This window comes from Anas platyrhynchos, chromosome Z (assembly GCF_047663525.1).
Source record: "Anas platyrhynchos isolate ZD024472 breed Pekin duck chromosome Z, IASCAAS_PekinDuck_T2T, whole genome shotgun sequence".
Classification (NCBI taxonomy): domain Eukaryota; kingdom Metazoa; phylum Chordata; class Aves; order Anseriformes; family Anatidae; genus Anas; species Anas platyrhynchos.
In genome coordinates, this window is record NC_092621.1 from 9,092,699 (window position 1) to 9,111,108 (window position 18,410).

The 18,410-nt window shown below is 46.2% G+C and overlaps 1 protein-coding gene across 3 annotated transcripts in view; it reads right to left on the reverse strand.

Annotated features, from left to right (window-relative positions):
- Positions 1 to 18,410, reverse strand: part of FAM219A (family with sequence similarity 219 member A) — a 97,055-nt gene that overhangs the window by 9,674 nt on the left and 68,971 nt on the right. For all 3 annotated transcript variants that reach the window (XM_038170048.2, XM_038170047.2, XM_038170046.2), the window contains exons 3-5: positions 5,373 to 5,475; positions 937 to 1,017; positions 522 to 576 (exon numbers count right to left, since the gene is read on the reverse strand). In XM_038170048.2, the coding sequence (XP_038025976.1) occupies positions 522 to 576; positions 937 to 1,017; positions 5,373 to 5,475 (239 nt within the window). The remainder of the gene's footprint in view (positions 1 to 521; positions 577 to 936; positions 1,018 to 5,372; positions 5,476 to 18,410) is intronic.

Here is an 18,410-nt window from a genome sequence, read left to right on the forward strand (position 1 = left end):
TGCAAGGGATTAACAAACGTGAACTTCCTGCCATTTCTCTCTGAGAGGGCAAGAGTTCATATCTGTAAGTCCTCTTTGGAATTTCTGATTGCTCCAAATAAACACCCTCCAGGTGACCCTGACCCCCCCAAGAACTGGAAATGACAGCACACCCTCAGCTCCTTTATTTGTGTCCTTGGCAAGTGGATGGTTGCTGAGCTGCCACGACAGACAAGTGGATGCTTTTGCACCACATGGGCCAGCACTGCAGGACTGAGCAGAACTGGGAAAAACTTCAGTGAAGCTGACGGGCAAATTTCTGCCTGTGGTGTGGCGGTGTGGGGACAGAGCCAACTAGATCACTGGGGAAGAAGGAAACATGACACAGCTTCTGCCATGGCCCCTTCCAGACTCACAGAGTTTATACCACTGGTAAATTCCTTGTGTAGCCATTTTTGGCTGCAAAAGGCCACTCTAAGCCATTTCTGGATGCCCTACTATCAGCATTCATGGCAAGGATGGCAAGAGAGAGTGTAACTCACCTCAGCTGATGAGTATCCCGAGGAGGAATATCTGGACATGTCAAAGTCATCATCACTGCAGGGAAGGACAAGACAGCAAAGAAGAAAACAATTAAAGAGACCTGAATTCCCTGCTTAGTCCTATCTTTCTTCTGCTGTGAAGTTGTCCTTTAGGCACAGACAATTTGCATCAAGGGAGCCTGGAGAGCAACTTTCATCTGTGAACCTCAGACATTTCCATGAAAGTGCTCTTTACTCTCATCTCTTCCTGCTTGTTTACACACACAGACCAATTATGGTGTATGCCAAAGGGCACAGCAAGGAAGGCTGCAAGTGGTCTGCAAGAATGGTTTCAGCAGGATTTAGCTCCAGTGCTGTGCTCTGTCATGAAAACTTGCTCACACCATAACAAATATCTTATTATCACTTTGCATACCTGTCCGTATCCAGGGCTACCAGTGGCTTTTCATCTGGACTCTGATCTAATGACGAATAGCCCTTATTGGGAACGACGAGCCTGAAATAATTAAATGTTCTCCGTTAACCACAAAGTAAAGCTCAGTACCACACATAGTCATATCAAAGTCATAAATTAGGCTTTTCCCTTTTCATTTCTTTGCAAGTCCTCCCTTACTGGTGAAGACATTTAAATAGGTGCAATTCAGAGGAGGCAGGCTGTGTCTCTGGGTAGCTCAGAGCAGATTTACAGGGACAGACACTGGACATGCCTTGGGAACACACTCCTCCCTGGAAGGCAAAATGACTGGGACACTCTGGGCTTCATTCTGATGAAACTGTTCAGTTCACAGTGCTTGCCTTGTCAGACTTCTGTACTGATTTTTTTTTTTTCTTAGCAATTAGTATGTGGCATTCGCAATAAATAAGCAGGAGAAGGTATTCTAGCTAGGGGAAGGTATTCTAGGATTGGAAATCAGGGATTTGGTCTTTCTACCTGAGTCTCTACCCAGCCCCCATAACACAGCAGTTGTGAAGTCTCACCCCTAATTTTAATAATATGAGAAATGGGTGCAGTGTAAGAGCCCCGTCTGACTAGCACTTTTAGAATCCCATTATTCTATAAAGACTTTCAGTTCATCAGAACTGTTACAATGGCTGATGATGACTTTGCACCTTTAATTGCCTGAGGGAATCTGTGGAATGGAATATAGACTTCAGAGCCTCTAGCATAAGGAATATATATCATTCAATGGTATCCAGCTCACAACAGTTATTTCATCCACAAAATTGCACAAAGACTTGAGTTCATATTTAAAATAAGATCAACCAGACTCAGCAAATGGAGCAAGGTACTATGCTCAGCAGGTGGGAACTGCAAGATAATCACAGAAATCTCCTTATTCAGTGGGTTAAATCAGATTCTCTCCCAAACGACTGACTGGTCTTTAACAATACAATGATGCAGCAGGGCTTCACTAAGAGTCTGGGAAAGTCTAAAACTGATAATCCGTCTCATCCATGCTCTAACTGCCCTTTAACCAGCTGCAAAGCTCTTCTGCTTCTGCTCAGAAAGTTTCAGAAAGCCATTATGATTTTAGTAATGTAAAGGCATTGAAGAAGGGCAAAGCTCATGGAGAACAAAATACATGAAATGTTGTAACAAAGCAGATGTATAGGCTCACGACTAGTTGCATTTTCTTACTGCGTTCATTGAAATGCAAGGCTAAAGAAATTAATTGATGATGCAGTATTTCCAGCCTGCTGCATCAGGGAACTGCAGAAAATGGGATCCACTTGCAAAATGCAAAACCCCTTCCCATATCCTCCAGAGGTTCCTTCTGCTCCCTACAAAGCATGTAGGAAGGAAGTCAAGAAGCAAAGATGTCTGGAACTAAAACAGAAGCTGTGATCTGGCAGCAGCAGCTTGCCTGCACGCATACCAGAGGCACTCACTCCCATGCCTGCTCTCCATTTTTCACGTCACAGCTCCACACGCAGTCACTGACAATTGTTACTACATTGTGAATGAACAAAGCACCATCAGGGGATCAAGGAGAACAGCCCTTTGTGGTGCTACTTACTTGATTAAAACAAATCACTACATCTTTTTGTTGAGAAATGCCTTTTTTCTTAGTAATGAAACTTCCAACTTTTCTGCCACAGGCTAAAACTGTGATAATGTTTTTGTCCCTGATTTAAGCCTTCTTCTTGCATCCTGATTGCCTTTTTTTTCTTGCTTCCCAGTGCCCTTGGAACAAAGCTGGGTTTGAGTTATACCTGCTTTCATCTGCAGGTATGAGCATTTTGTCTGGGTGGTTTTGGTTGCTTAACGTGGAATGTTTTACAACAACATCTGAGTTTAGTGTATTCTTAGAGTGGACTACAGTATCTGGCTGCGTAGAAGTAGTGCAGATGGTGTTGTGGGCTCTGCCTGTGCTTGCAGTGGGGATTGCCAGCATCACACCAACCTTGTTCACATTTTATTTGCTCTTAGGGAGGCTGAGCATGTTACAGATCCAGATTTTTTCACCTCTAAGGCTGGCTGTGCCCCTGCCTCAGGAGAAGATTGAATGATGAAGGCAACCTGGTACCAGAGGTCGTATTTCAGAAATTCATACAAGTAATACTGAAGAACAATGGCCTTGGGGAAGGAGGAGAAAGTGGGACAGGGATAAGGAGAAGCAATACACTTTGCCTGAATGAAGGAAAATGTATCTGATGAGGACAAGAGCAAAAAAAAAGGGGAAATGGCTTCAGCTTCTTCTCCTTCAGAGCATGGAAGAAGCCAACAGTTCAGACGTAAAGAGCAACTAGAACCTGGATGTTTTGCTGTGTATCCCACTGGAGTTTCTCATTGTACTGCAGCCTTGTGAACAAGGTTGTGGCATTTCTGCCTTCCTGGGGTTGCCCTGTCTATGGCAGGTCAGAAGTGTCGTGAGGGCTGTGCCCAGAGCGATGCTTGGTTCCCAGAAAGCCAAGGGAGCTGGGGGATGAGGAATCATGGGCCAGCAAGAGCCTGTGCCAGGCATCTCCCAGCTGTATGGGAGCAACGGAGCTTGGCTACATGTGCTACTAAAGCAGTTGCTGCAAACCTGTGTTTTTCAGATCCCAAAGGAAGCTTCTAAAAGCTGTGTGAAAAGTTACTAAGACATGCAAGCCTATTGCCAGCAGGCTTAGCTTGGCTGTGCAGGGGTCTCCACATCTTTGAACACTGCTCAGATGTCCATGAGTGGAATAAAACTGAGCTGTCTGTTCTAAAGCTTTTGTCCATGGTCCTCAGTGCTCTGCCCTTCCCAAACCAAAACACTCTTCCTTCCACTGGCAGCTCTGAAGCAGCAGCCCCTCCAGTCAAAAGTCACTAATTTTACAGGTAGGCATCTGCACTTATCTTGTCCTCTTCCCTTACTATCTTCCTCCACTAATTTCAGCGTTTCTAAATCTCTAAAGCAGCAAATCTGCTACCATTCCTCTTGGGAAGCTATTGTGCAGGCTAAGGTCAAAAGAATCCAAGTCTTCCCAGCTTGCGTTTGGGAAACAAAGAGGAACAGTGGGCATGGAAAACCCAGCTGAAAGCATTTGCATAATTTCTTACTGCCAGTAAAGGCCTGGCACCTTTACGTGGTCTCAACAACCAGATTTGGAGCAGTGAGCAGGCTAGCATATTTCACCAACATCACAGGTGCTTACAAATAAAACTTGACAAAGCCCTGGCATGATTTATGACTGCTGTTGTGGGTTTCGGGAACTAATTTGAAACAAGAAACCTCATCTGTTGGATGCATTGCACAGAGAGACTCTCACCTACAGCTCCTGTTCTACTTAATATATGATAATCCATTGCAAGTTTCTTATTCATCAACAAAAACCCAGCTTTAATGCAGATTCTGCTGTAATTTTAAATAAGACTCTCCAATAAAAACTGCCACCTTTTCTCACAGCATGCAAAGAGTGCAATCCTGTTGACTCAGTGGGTTCCTGCCCCAGAATGTAGGTAAACAATACACAATTGTACTGATGCCTGTATGGAAAATAAAACAGAAATACTCTGAAAGAAAGTATTCAGGTAAGAAATTCTTTGTTTACAGAGGTTTGTAGCACTGTCTGATGCTGTCATACAGACATGAGCCAAAGCAGCCCCAGCAAAGTATGACCACGCTGTTCACAGTGCAGAGGAGGTGTACAGCAAAGCATGCAGAGACGAATTATACACAAGTCTTCATTAAGTTAATCAGTATGGGGAAGAGGGCATTTTCAAAAAGAAGCAGGGGAACTACTGGGATAAAAGCAGCTAAGTCAGAACTAAGCTCTAAGATGGTCTGCTGTTCCATGAAGCAGCACTGTTTGCTCTCCTGCCGGTAGGAATACAACGTTACATGAGGATGCCCAGAGCAGTCAAGTAAAACATATCAAACCCCTGATTTTCATAGAATCACAGAATGGTTTGGGTTGGAAGGGACCTGAAAGCTCACCCAGGGACACGCCTCACCAGCCCAGGCTGCCCAAAGCCCCATCCAGCCTGGCCCTGAGCACCTCCAGGGATGGGGCAGCCACAGCTCCTCTGGGCAGCCTGGGCCAGGGCCTCACCATCCTTATGGTAAACATCTCATCTAAATTCTCCCCATTTGGTTTAAAACTACTCCCCCTTGTCCTATCACTGCCTGCCCAGGTAAAAGCCACTCTCTGGGGCGACCTCCCTCTGCCTCCTGCTGGCTGTATTGTCACTGGTCCTGGGCCCAGCTGTCCCCACGTCCCCCCAGGGGACAGGATGCAACACAGCACATAGTTTGGGAAGGGCCATTGCTGCTCTTGCTGTGTATTTGGCAGTAGGGGAACGGCAATGAACATTGTCCTTGCCCATCTTAAGGCCATTAGGGATTGCAGCTTAGAGCACAGCTGAGTTTTCCAGTCCTTTACCTTGTCCGTGCCATCACGTTGTTCTTCTTGGGCTGCTGATTAACTGGGCTGCCCATGTTGCCGTTCTTCAGGGAGCCCTTCCGAGCCAGCTCCCTCTGCTTCTCTGCATATGGGATACAAAGGGGAAAAGCAGAATTAGGGCACCAGCCTGGCAGGTCACCATACAGCTACAGAAACCCAGACCTGACAGCAGCAAAAGGCATGGCAGAATTAACAACACAGGATGTGACCACTCCATCTCCCAAGCAGACACAGCAGAGGCTGGAGGAGCTGTGTCCTGTTGCCTCCCAAGTCCTTAGGGGTTAAATCTCATACGCCCTGCTGACCAGCAGCCTGCTGACCAGGCCACACCACGATGGCCATGGAGCTTCTGCATGCAGGCCGGGACTGTCCCACTGGGGCTGAGGAAAGGCAGAACTCCTGCCTCTGTGCAGCTACGGGCAAGGGAATTTATCCTTTTACATTTCCTCCTATTCAGGCTGTCACCGAGGGGCCCAGCTGGGACAGGAAAGAGCCTCCAACAATGCAGCACCATCATTTAGCGTTAGTCCGGCCTAGCTTGACACCATGCCTGAGTTATTATCACTTCCCTGGCTGGCAACTCAATGGACTAGCACACCCCACAGCAGAAAATGTTGCTGCCTCCCCTTCTTCTCCTCCTGACAGCCGGTGATGTCCCCAGTGTGTCTTTCTCTTTTGTCTCATACGGAATCTTGCGAGCTTTATTTCTTTAAGAAAAATAAAAAAGCTTCACGTTGTGCAGCTGCGTTTTTAAACAGGATATTGTTTGCTTAATTTTCAAAGCATGGTCTATTTGCTGCTGAAATGTACCTTAAACCTCTGACGCTACGTGGGGTTTTCTTTGCGTATTCATTGCAAGAGGGGATTAAAATTAGCTTCTCATTTAGGAGAGGCTATTTCTTTTCTTAATAACTTCTCACCACAGGATCATAACCAGAGTTCAGGTCCAAAAGCTAAGCCTTCTGCAGGAATGCAGCATTTTTGCTGTATTAAATCATCCTTGCCTCCAGGATAGAAGGGATAGGAGCCCATCTGTGATGGGCTGTCATATAAACTGTTAGTCAATTTTCAATTCAAAGTCCTTCCTTATTTCTTTTGGGAAACTGTTGAGTTAGCAATTGGCCACGAAAGCTGAGCTAACTGCCCCAAACTTACCCTGTGATGCCAGGCAAGTCTGGTAGGGAAAAGCAGAGTGTGAGATCAGCAAGGCAGGAAAGGCCTGGTTAAAAACATTCTCCAGAGTGTGAGAAAATGTTGGAAACTACTTTTGTGTCATGCCTGAATAATAGAGGTTTACCAGACTGCTGGCTGGGGAACCTGAATAGTGAATTCGTTTTGCTTCTCCTTCCCCTGGGGTGTGTGAAATGTGCTGATATATTCTTCTCTTGCAGGTTTTATTCCCCTTGGGGAGAAAAGCACCTGTTGCTTGTTGTGGGAAAGCTGCGTGCCTACCCGGGTGTGCAAGTGCGAGGCGGGCCAACTCTCTCCTTACCACAGGGGTAAGAGCAAGGAGATGTGTCCAAGGCCCCCTTTTTTGACAGACAAACAGCAGAGATGCCTAGATACTGTGGTAATGCATTTGGCTGAGGAACCTGCAGAGAAGGGTACATACTCATACAAACCATGCCCAGCGCTGCTCCTGCTGACAGCAGAGGTAAATAAAAGCTCATTGAAGTTGGCAGGGGAAGGACCAGACCTATAACTCTCTTTGGCACGGGCAACAAAGAGACTGATAGAGTATCAAAGTCAAAACCTTAAATCACAGTAATTTCTCATGACTGGAACTTGCAAATGCAGTGGTTATCTTTGTCTCCAGAAAAAAAAAAAAAAGGAAAAAAAAAAAGGCTGGTATTTTGCAGGCCACGTGAATGGCGCTATTCAAACATGGAGGGATAAAGTGGGGTTTTATGGAGGCAAAGGTTTACAACCCTAAATACAAAACAGCTCCCACCCATCTACACATGGAGCTCTAGTGGCTGGCCACAAATATGCAGTGCTAAAACAAGTTGCCAATACTTCAAGGTGCTGTATAATCCACAAAAAGCACATAACTCAGACACAAGGTTACAGATTTCATTTTCTGTCAAGACAGTTGAGGCTTGCCTGAGCCTTTTAAATGTACTGGTGCTCTCTGATTCCTATTGATTACTCACTACAAGCACTAATGCTGTTTTCCTATTCAGATTACTCATTCAGTTGATGAATATGGGCTTTAGCTAAGTGTCTTCTTCCTTCAGGAGGTCTCCCCATGACTATTTCTCTGCTCTTACTGAGTGATAATTCAATGTGTGAGGCTGAATGATACAGACATGTCCTATTTAACCCCTTCTTTCATGTACTTAGTGGCTTGGAGCAAATATTCCCAGAGCAATAGCACTGCAGGAATACAGTGTCATTTTGACATCCATGCCTGTGTCCCCAGACAAATTTCTTAATCATGAATCAACAGGTCAGCTCCCTCTTGGATGCTATGATTCCTGAGTCCCTGGTGGCCAAACAGCAAAAGATAGGAGGGAGAACAGGAGGTCTGTCCAGCCCTGGAGTGACAGGACAAGCTCCTGGAAGGTGGGGAAGATGTGTATGAGTCACTTCAGGCTTGGAGGCAAGGAAATGAGCTAACCAAGTCTTACAATATTATGGATGATCTGCTGCTACTTCCACCCACTACCCTGAAGTAATTCTGGGCAGCCTTGCACAACAACAACCGGGTCCATGAGAATGGTGGGCTTTCAGTGCCCATTTTCTACTTGGTGCTTCCTCCTGGCCTAGCGAGGTGAAGTTGGTGAACCCCACTTATAGATAGTGAGCTCTTTCTAAGGTTTTCATCTTGTTTAGTTTTAGCTCCCAGATGTTTATTTTAAGGCCAGAGCTCCACATGTTAAATATCTAAGCTCCTTTTAGAAATGTGATTGGCTTAGGCAGTTCTGATGATGTTACTTTCAAGGTCCAACATGTTTACAAAAAAACTGTAAATTCACAAATAGGTTCTCATAGAAGTTGCAATCAAATGCATGTAGCAGCACTGTAAAGAGAAGGTGAGAGAAGGAACAACAGCCTAGTCTTGAAAAGTAAACAGCTTTTTTCTTTACAGGCTGCCCCATACTGGCTGACATTAGACCCAAATGAGCATGAATCCCAACACCATCACCCTTCAGTGACCCGACTGTGTTAATCCTTGTGTGAAAGCTGGGAACCAAGCCTGTGGGCAATTCTCAAGGTTAGGACTGCATGAAAAACAAAGGTGCTCTTTCCTTCTGAGTATCCCAGGCTCTCTGGTATGGTAGTCAAGTAATCCCCATTGGACTTAAACGACACCTATGTTCCTGCTTGTCTCCCTAAAAGCCTGAAGGGCACAGCTTGAGACACGAGGGGCATGGTCCCACCACAGAGGATAGGCTTAGTTTGTCTTCTGCCGTTGGCAACTTCTGGCACTGGCTATGCAGAGGCTCTCCATGTCTGGGACTGCCTGTGCTGCCTGTGGTATTACAGTACGTGCAAATGAACTTCCAGGAAAGCAACACAGCCTGATGGAAAATCGATGCCGACCCTACAAAACCACCTAATTCTGGGCAACTCCTAGGCACCAGAAGAATGAGGAAGGGTTGTTAACAGGCACTGGTGCCAAATGCAGAGAAAATGGGACACACAAGAACAAATGAAGGAACGGAAGACTGTGATTCCCAGACACCAGTTATTTCGTGCCTGCTGAGCTGGCTGTTTGATGATCAGTAAAAAGCTAATACGGCAGAGATACAAGGTGAATGACAGAGACTTGGAGATTGGGAAACCAGAATGAAACAAGGCTGTTCTCCAGCTATTTCAGAGAAATTGCTAACTGTTGGCAGTAAAAGGGCATTATAAAAGCAGAGCTCCAACAATGCTCTTAACGTGGCATTTACAAGTATTTGAAATGAGCTGTTCAGCTTTCATTTCACTTGGCTGTTACACTTTTTATCATTGAACCTAGTGAAATATTCACACCCATGTGGTTTGCCATCCCCTTCCCATGAAGCGGTTGGTTATGGGTGAGTGAGCATACTGTAAGTACAGATGTGATGCAGAGCCAACAGGCAAGCAATCCCAGCTGGGCTGGCAGAGATGGGGGTGAGACAGCTTCACCCAAATCTGAGTTCCTGCTGGCTTTTCACTCATTTTCCAGACAGGTGCTTCCTGTGCACGACAGAACAGAGTCTGGGAGGGTATGAAGCAGCCAGTGTGTGCCTTTAACATTAAAAAGTATGCTCAATTAGGAGTCTGAAGACCATGTCTGATCATTACTAGGGCTGCTGTGTTGGGTAATCTACCTGGCTCTATGCTTGAGTGCAGCAAACTTCTGTTTCAGTGGAGAGTTCATAGAGCACAGAGAGCTGTGCCTTCAGCCTGATGTGCTGGGGATTGTGTCTGCACCACTTCCACCTAAACTAATCCTGCACATTGTGTTGGAAGAGGAAAGTGTGGAGTGACACACACATGTGTGTGTGTGTGTGTGTGTGTGTGTACGTGGGGAGGGGTCCAGAATCCTCTCAATACCCCTATACATCTCTGAATAGCAGGAGGTGCAATGCAGAGTTGTTACCTGTTCAACTGGCTGGATGTGTTTGGTTCCTTTGTGACAAGAGAAGATAGTAATGGAGCATGCGAAGCAGAATGAACTTACACGATTGTGTCTACGTAAAACATCAGAGCTGAATAAATCATTACAATCATTCTTCTGGATTCAGTATTTAACAAAATCATAACCAGTTTTAATTACATTTTCAAAAAAAAAAATTGTTTTTTTTTGCTTTTAAATGGAATTCTGAGCAGCTTCTTTGGTACACGTTGCTATGGGTGGCATTGGTTTTGTCTACACCCTGTCCTAACCAGAAATGGTAAAAAATAGCATACATTTTGGTCTCCTGCAGAACTGTTCCTTTTGCAGTATCAGGCAAGGCAGACAAGGAATTTGGTGAGCATCAGCTCGTGCTATGCTGAAGATCTATTTGGAGGGTCTGAATCCCCAAATCCACGCTTCCAGCTGTCTCAAGATGCTGACTCTGACTATGGTCAGACAGCTTGAGTTGAGAGTGGTTTAGGATGCTGTTGTGTCTCACTGCCACAGTGCAGTGGGTGTCCCCCTCATTTAAGGCAGCCTGATCTGCACAAATGCTGGCTGGTGGCAGATGAGGCTGATTTGCTTCCTTAGCACTGTGTGTTGGAAGCAGGCAGGCACTACCTGCTCCTGTCTTTGCTGAGAGCTGCCGGCTGAGCCTCACCACCTCAGCTGCTTGTGAACCTGCCTCAGTGGGAGGAGACGGAGCTTCCTGGGGACTGTGCAGTGTGGGTCCATGGGATCTGATGCAGTGGGAAGACAAAGAGAAAGTAATCCAATGTGACAGAGTTGTATTTTTCCACCTTCAAGATCTATGAAATGAGATTTTGGGATGTATTTGCTCCTTTGTCCCCCAACTGTCAGCCGAGACCATTTCAGAGGCTGAGGACTGCAGCGGCTCCCTGATGAATTCCACCTTCTCAAGCAAGACGAGAATTTAAATTGCACAGTAAACAAAATTAATCTGTCTGTTCACATCCCGCTGAATGATCAACAGAGTCATGAACAAACGAAGGGAGAACGAATAAAATGCTGACTTCAACGTCCACTTGGAGCCCAAGCCCTGGGCCCAGTTCAGCATCATTCAACCCAGGGACGTCGGCATGCATCTACTTAACACTGAAACCATCCTGAAATTTCACCTCTGACAGAGAACGTTTGGCAGCTGGGACTGTGCCACTCCTTGGAGAGATCTCAGGGTGCACTTCAATAGGGGCTCTGCCTGCACGCTGTATAGAAAGGGAGGTAGATGAATGCTGTGTGCTGTGGCTATGCTGGTGCCGATGGGGGCTGTGCTCCCCAGGGAGATTTGGAGCGCGTGTGTGTGACCATGCGGGTGGCATTAGCACGGCTGTGGCTTTGTCTCCCTGAACCAGAAAAAAAGGCAAAAGAAAAGTGATTTTTACTAAATAGGGGGAACAGAAATGAAAAGGGTCTGTCCGTGGCCTGCCCGCTGCTCTGAACACAAGGAATATGGTTTAAAGCTGGTATGTGCTGATCGCTGGCTGGCACTGATTACTCAGAACGGGCTGCATGAATTGGCATTGTTTCACCCAGCTTCAAAAAGGCTCTTCACATAAGTAGGGGTCAGACAGCTAAGTCATCCAGCTCCAAACTTGGGAAAGTTGTGCAAGACATTATTTTTACCAAGAGCACCTTGATTTTGCTGACCCAGCCAAACTTGGGGAGATTAGCAAGCTATGTCTAATTGTGAGAACTCTCAACAAGAACAGGCATACAAATCCGTCCTCCAAGGTCCCTCCTGGACCAGGTTTTAAGCACCAAAGTAGCTGCTTTTTCTTCTGTTTTGCTGCTCTGGCTGCTGCTCTGTCCCTTTGCCATGACAGAGAGCTGGCACAAACCCTGCCAGGCAGTAATTTTAAGCTGATGGCCTGACCAGAGACAGAAGTGGTATGCAGTACAGCACAGAGACTATGTTTGTGTCTCTCTTCTGAGGATGCAGCTCGTAACTTATAACACAGGAGCTCCTACAACCAGCAGTCAGTGCGCTGCCTGCACAGCAATGCGGGGCTAACTCCTGGGGAATGCTCTTCTGGAGCGCTGCCTCCACAAGTTGGGGAGGTTTCTGTGTGGCCAGGTTGATGTTACTTTTTGAATTTCCCTTCAGAAAACATGACACTAAATGCCATGCTTTTCCTTGGCACAGAGGAGGACAGGTAAATGACTGCTCCGGTCCTCCAAAGCTAGAATCCACTCCCACCACAAGCATCTCACAAATTGGCTTTATGTTCCAACAGCATGCCCCCGTACCCTAGACACTCTGTCCCAGCCCCAAAGCTCATCTATCTGACCTTCACGTGATTATAGGAAAGAAAGATTTCTTTGTTTATATCCACTATTGGGCTCTGACATGAAGGAGAGCTGGGTATCCAGTGCAGCTAGCTATCCAGCAAAGAAAACCTTACGCTTGTAAACATTAGGGAAATAATTTACTGTTTTGAACACAGCCCATTTTGCCTCTTTATGGCACGGTGTAATCATGAATCACCTTTGTGAAGCAGTAAGCTATATTTTACTGATGGAAGGAACTACTTAACTGCTTTACCTTTAAGCCACGTAAATCATCTGTGGCAGTGGGGAAGCAGAAGATGGGGACTCCTGGCTCCCCGTCCTCTCCCTGCTCTGTCTCTGCAGCCATCTTATTCAGACAGGTTGTGACTACGTAGCAGCAGGCAGCAACTGATCTCTCTTCAGATTCCAGCATCTAGCTATCTGGGCTGATTTCAAATGCATCTGTTGTCGCAGCTCCCAGCTCACAAGGGCATTTTGTTGTGATTCAGCTTGTGCTTTTTCACTTATTAAAGATTGAGACTTTTATTCCTAATGGCTGCAAAACACCAAATATAAAGATTTCATCCATCACTGTCAAAACTGGAATGTATGAATAGCATCAGTTTTATTTAAATGTATTTTTTTCTTCTGTCATATTTACCTTCAGAAAGATATATTTTTTGGTATTTTCAACTATTTTTCAAAGAATATTTTTCCTACCAGCCAAAAGAACAAACATAGATATCTGGGGAAGTGCTTGCAGCCTGACAAGCCCAGCTGAAAAGTTTCGGTTTATAAAGTCAACTCTACAAAATATAATCCATAAACTTGAGTTACTCTCTCCCTTTACATATTTTGAAGGGACAGAGAAAATTAAGTTATTTCATCCGGAAAGACTTCTGCAGATGCGCCTTCAACATTATTTCTACTCAGTTGAATACAGTCTTAAGACAAAGTCATTTGCTTGTTCTGAGTCTGCTGCTTGGTGTATTAGATAAAAAATAAATAATAAAAAAGTAGTCTGTTAAATGCAATTTAATTCTTATTGGTAATAGCTGTCTTCATTTAAAGCATCACTTATGCTAAAGGCACAGCAATAATCTACCAGAGAAACAGAGTCAATCTTCATGCCCACATCACATTTGTTATGGTCCTGAAGTTCTGTGAAGAAGCATTAAGGTCACTGATGCATGCAGTAAGTGTGGTGTGTATTTAGGAGAGTAGCACACGGACAGTACAAATTTGCTTAGCTGAATACTCACGGTCTTCAGTTACAGAGATCATCGTGCAGTGCATATTTGTATAAAAAACACTTGAACAGAGCTTGACATAAGTGGGCTTGAACTGCATATACACTTAATCAAGTTTCCATGCTTGTTTGAGTCTAAAATACACACTAAATGATTCGTCTATGGTAGGGAGCATGTGTTTTATAGCCTATATAAACTACAGATTGAATTTATTTTTAATATGTTGTAATTGGGAAAGCTTTCGCTAGCTGGCAGATACCACGGGTTGGAATGACTTGTTGGGTTCCCATCCAGAAAACAAAACAAATACGGACAGAAGTGCTAATGCCCCAGGCAGCACGCAGGCTTGGAAGGGACTCTCAGCTCGCTGACTCCAGCATCGTGCTTGGAAAAAACCTTTGGATTTTTCCTGTTCCCAGAACTGGACTACAGCTGACAGTCCCAGTCGTGTTTCTGGCCTTGATTTAGCAGCAAAATTTCAAACATTTGATCCACTCTGCTTTATCATTTGCTGCACTGGCTTTCTGCAACCCTATGCATTTCAAACAAAACTATACATTTTCTACCTAATAAAATTAAAAAGTGTAAGGCAAGGGGGCTGGTTAACACACTGAATGGATGGGTACTCTTCACTCCATCATGTTTGACAAATGCCTGCTCTATTGTTTTCTTCTCTGGGAAAGGGAGAGTGTTCCTAACTTAGCACGCCACCCTACAAATATTCTCTTTGCTAGATGAGGACTTTCCGGCATTGTTTCACTAGATGAATTGCCTGTTTACTGTGAATCTTTGTGGGAGAACAGGATACATACGACCCGGGGTGCCTCTTCCTGCTATTCAGTTTGTCAGCCCGAGTCCTGGCTGTTTGGAACAGCAGCAGCCCTGCTGGAGAGCCCCCCTGCACAGCAAACCCGCTCCCTGAGCCGGATTACTGACCTGATCTCTCCCTTAGCGAGGCTTCCATTGTCTGGAAACTTGACAAAGAGCCTTAGAGCTCAATTAGTTATTTAATAAGTTTATGATTAACCAATCTGCTGATTAAGCTTTTGTTAATTAGGTTGGCAGGAGTTCTATTTCAGGGGGATGCTGGCCTCTAATTTAATATGCTCCCTCTTGGAGCAGGGTGGGGATATCTGTGTGAGCCCCGCGTGCGGCACACTGCCACACTTCTGCAGCAGGAGTACCTGCAAGAGCTGGCTGGCAGCTGGGGCTGCTCCCAGATCACTGGGGCATGGTGGCCCATGGGGACAGCTCAGCACAGCAGCCTGGGTTTTGTACTGGGTGCAGCTAAAAGGCTCTCCCTCCTCTCTTTTGATGTCTCGCTGGGCAGCGTGGAGAGAGGCAGGCATGGTTTATCTAGGGCAGCCACCGACCTCACAAGCACAGTTTCAAAAAACCTAGCCAGGCTTTTTGATATCCACGTTGCTTTCCTCTGGATTCAGGTGGCTGGTCCAGCCCCAGGGATGAGCAGGAGCTGCTTTCCTCTTCCTCCTTGCAGAGGGCTCAGAGAAAGCTCATGGCTTCTTCCCTGGCTTTATGCCCTCTGCCACATGCTCTGAAGGATCCCTCACACTCCTGTAGGGTGCCCCAAGAGAGGGGTTGGCATGCCTCCACCCTCCTCTTCCAGCCCTGGTCCTGTTTTGGCAGAGAAATCAGAGCTGGGCATGGGGATTAGTCCCAAACTATTACAAATAATTAACCCTTTTCCCATCCTCAAGGCATCTCCTGTCTCTTTTATCAGGAATGGCTGCAATGTGGCAGCATTGGTGAACAGAGGATGATGGAGGAGATGGCAGGCTGCTGTTGTCAACTATTTTATGCTGCTAGTGTCCTTCTCCTTCCAGGATAGGGAGAAGGACTGAGGGTGTGGAAGCTGCCACAAAAGACAGAGGGAAACAGGACTGGCCAGAGAAAACACATCCCTGCTGACACCACTGAGAAAAGGGCTTGAAAGACAAGCCAAAAGGGGCTTTCTGGGCCCAAGACTCCAGACTGCAGCTGCTTTGAGTGCTGCAGGGCTGGGAGATTAAAGATGTCTTCCCAAAACACAGAGCCTGGCAATCAGGTGCATGCACCACTGAGCTGAGGCCTCTGTCTGAGGAGCAGCAGCTCTGGCTGCAGGCAGAGTTCAAAGGGGCTCATGCTGGAGCTAACAACAATGTACAGGTAGAGATGAGGACAATCCTTAATATAAATCTCTGATCTCAAGCCCATCCAGGGCTGCGGTAGGTCAGTGCCATCCCCATGTCACTCTGCTGGCCACCCCGGTGCAGCTGACATTCACAGCCACAGAGGCCGGGTGTTAGAGCCCTGCGGGCCTCAGCGAGGTCTCACACTGCTTGCTAGGGGCTGTAAAAGAGAGGCTGAGCAAAGGGGTGGCAGGTACAAACTAGGCTCTGAGTGTCAGACCCTGCGTTTCAGAGCTCTGTGTGTTCCTAATCCTATTGAAAAGAGTCAGACTTGCCACACCGAAAGGCCTGATGTGATCCCATCGATTGGTTTGAGCATCCACCTCCCCCTAGCAGCCAGCAAGGGAGGTTTTTGCCTCTGCCCTCCAGCTGCCTGCTCTCTCCACTGCGACACTAAATGAGATTTTTACCCTGGCTGCAGCTGCAGAGCCCCTGCCACCGACCTGCTCTCCTCAGTGACCCAGTGAGGCAGAAATGGTGGCAGGCTGACATTTCTACCTCCCTCCCTGACGGGCAGCTGTATTCACCCAGGGGAGGGAAAATACAGGCTTGGATTTGCTTATCAAAAGACCATTAGCGAAGGATTTTCTACAGCATTTCTAAGACAAAGGGGAGGAGGCAAGCAAAAGCAATATGGGAATTATTGTAATTTCTGTGCTCATTGCATGCGTGGGTCAGGTGGCAAATATATTTTTGTGAGCTAAAATCTCCTACTGCATACAGGCATGAGGTTTATTGCTGTATAGTTACATGTTTGGCTGCCTGACCAGAGTTGGAGCTGGGATAAAAGGAACAGAAGAGTTGTAAGAGTAAAAGAAAGGAGAGAAACAGCCTGAGGGTCTCAGCAAGCAAGATTTTACTGCAGCAGTACTAAGGGACTAGAGAGTGTGTATATAAGACATAGTTCCATGCCTGAGGAAATTAAGACAGAAAACAGAATGTGCGTAAGCAGTACAGGCAGTTAAAATGGTAGGTGTTTCAGTGATGTACAGCTCCTCCTGGTTCCAACTTCAGTTTGAATTATCTTTCAATAATTAAGATTTACAACAGGCTTTAGCTTCTACACACAGATTCTTAAACACAGCAAAAGTGGGTTGAAGCTAACGATGAAAAAGTGGAGCGAGGAGGGTCAGCTTTTTTTTTTTTTTTTCCTGACAAAAACACTCAACTTCACCAGTCGGTGTTAATTCCAGTTCCTTTCAAAGGACTTTATAAAAATGACCTTCAGCCAGGCAGTGCTGCCAGGTGGACAGGAAGGGATGAAGGGGAGGGAAGGGAATTCGGCAGCAGGATGTGCAAGGAACAAAGCTACAGATTGCAATTTAGAGCAGAAGATGTGAGGAGCTGTCGTAAGGCATGGTGGTATTTCAGAAAGCCTTTGCAAAAGCACAAGGCTGTTTTGTTTTTCTTTTTGGTCTGCATTTTTTAAGGAAATTAATCTGCCTGTTCATAATCTGTTTTGAATCAAGAACACAGATTTCCACTGCCAACCAACTGCGTGCAGGGTAAGCAGCAATTGTCGTCTTTTTTGTTCCATTATTTCCCTCTGCAGAAGATTCAGCAGCTCCAAGTCACACTGCATCTCAAATTACCCCGGGGACAGAAAGTAGGGGTGATGGGAGATCACTGGCTGTCCTGGAGACAACTTCAGTGTGAAACGACACCAGAAACTCTCTGGGGTAGGGAAAGGAACCAGTTCCTGCAAGGCAAAAAGTTCAGGCGAGTGCAGGGAGGATGGAGCAGCCATGGTGTACACACACACCCACACCCACAACCTGTTCAGTAACTCTCAAGCTTAGAATCTCCTCACACACAAGATGCTGGAAAGAGCCTGGCTTCTGCCAAGACCCAAACAGAAATAGCTGTAATGCTCAGATTTCCTGACAGTCTCTCCGCCCCACTGATTCTGGCATGCGCAGTGCTCAAGGATGATGGGGGAAAGCTGTGAGTAGAGGGAAAGGGTGGCAGAAAACACTCTCTGCTTTCAGCAAGCCTCTGTGGCTGCTAACAGCTGCACTTGTGAGGTGATCGGAAGGGCAACACCACGCTTCGGGGAACAAAAACCTTCAACTTCTCTCAGGTCAGCACCAGCAGAGATATGGAGGAAGCCCTTGGACTGACAGCCTTGTCCTTCCCAGGGATAGCACTTAAGCAAAAAATTGGGGGCACTGGGATTTGCCAATCTATTTTCAAGAGAGCCTCCCCCTGAGCAGTGTGTGCATTTTCTGATCACCAACACTTAACCCAGCAAAGCCAGCTGCGCGGGGAGACGCGCCCTGACATGGAGCACGTAAGGACAAAAACAGGAGAGCCAGAAAAACAACTCAAACTGGCATTTTTGCATCCCCTGTGTCTGTTCCTCAGGCGCCTTAAGTCATACTGGCTCAGGCCAATGACAGGAACAAGGTTTCCTCCTACCAGCTCTACAGGGGCCAGTAACATTTAAGGGAGAGCAAGCAGCATCTCCTCTCCTGAGCACGCTGACGAAGCTGTCCGAGCAGCTCTGACACCATCACCTCTGCAGCAGCCTTGGGTGGGAAAGGCACAGACAGCCTTCACTCTCCCATATCCCTCTGGAGAGGATGGGATCAAAAACTGAGGGCAGAAAGGCTTTTCTTCTGTAAATTAAATTAATTCGATGCTTAAAGACGGTGTACTGGAATAAATGTGAACCTGGCAAAGTACCTCTGTTGTT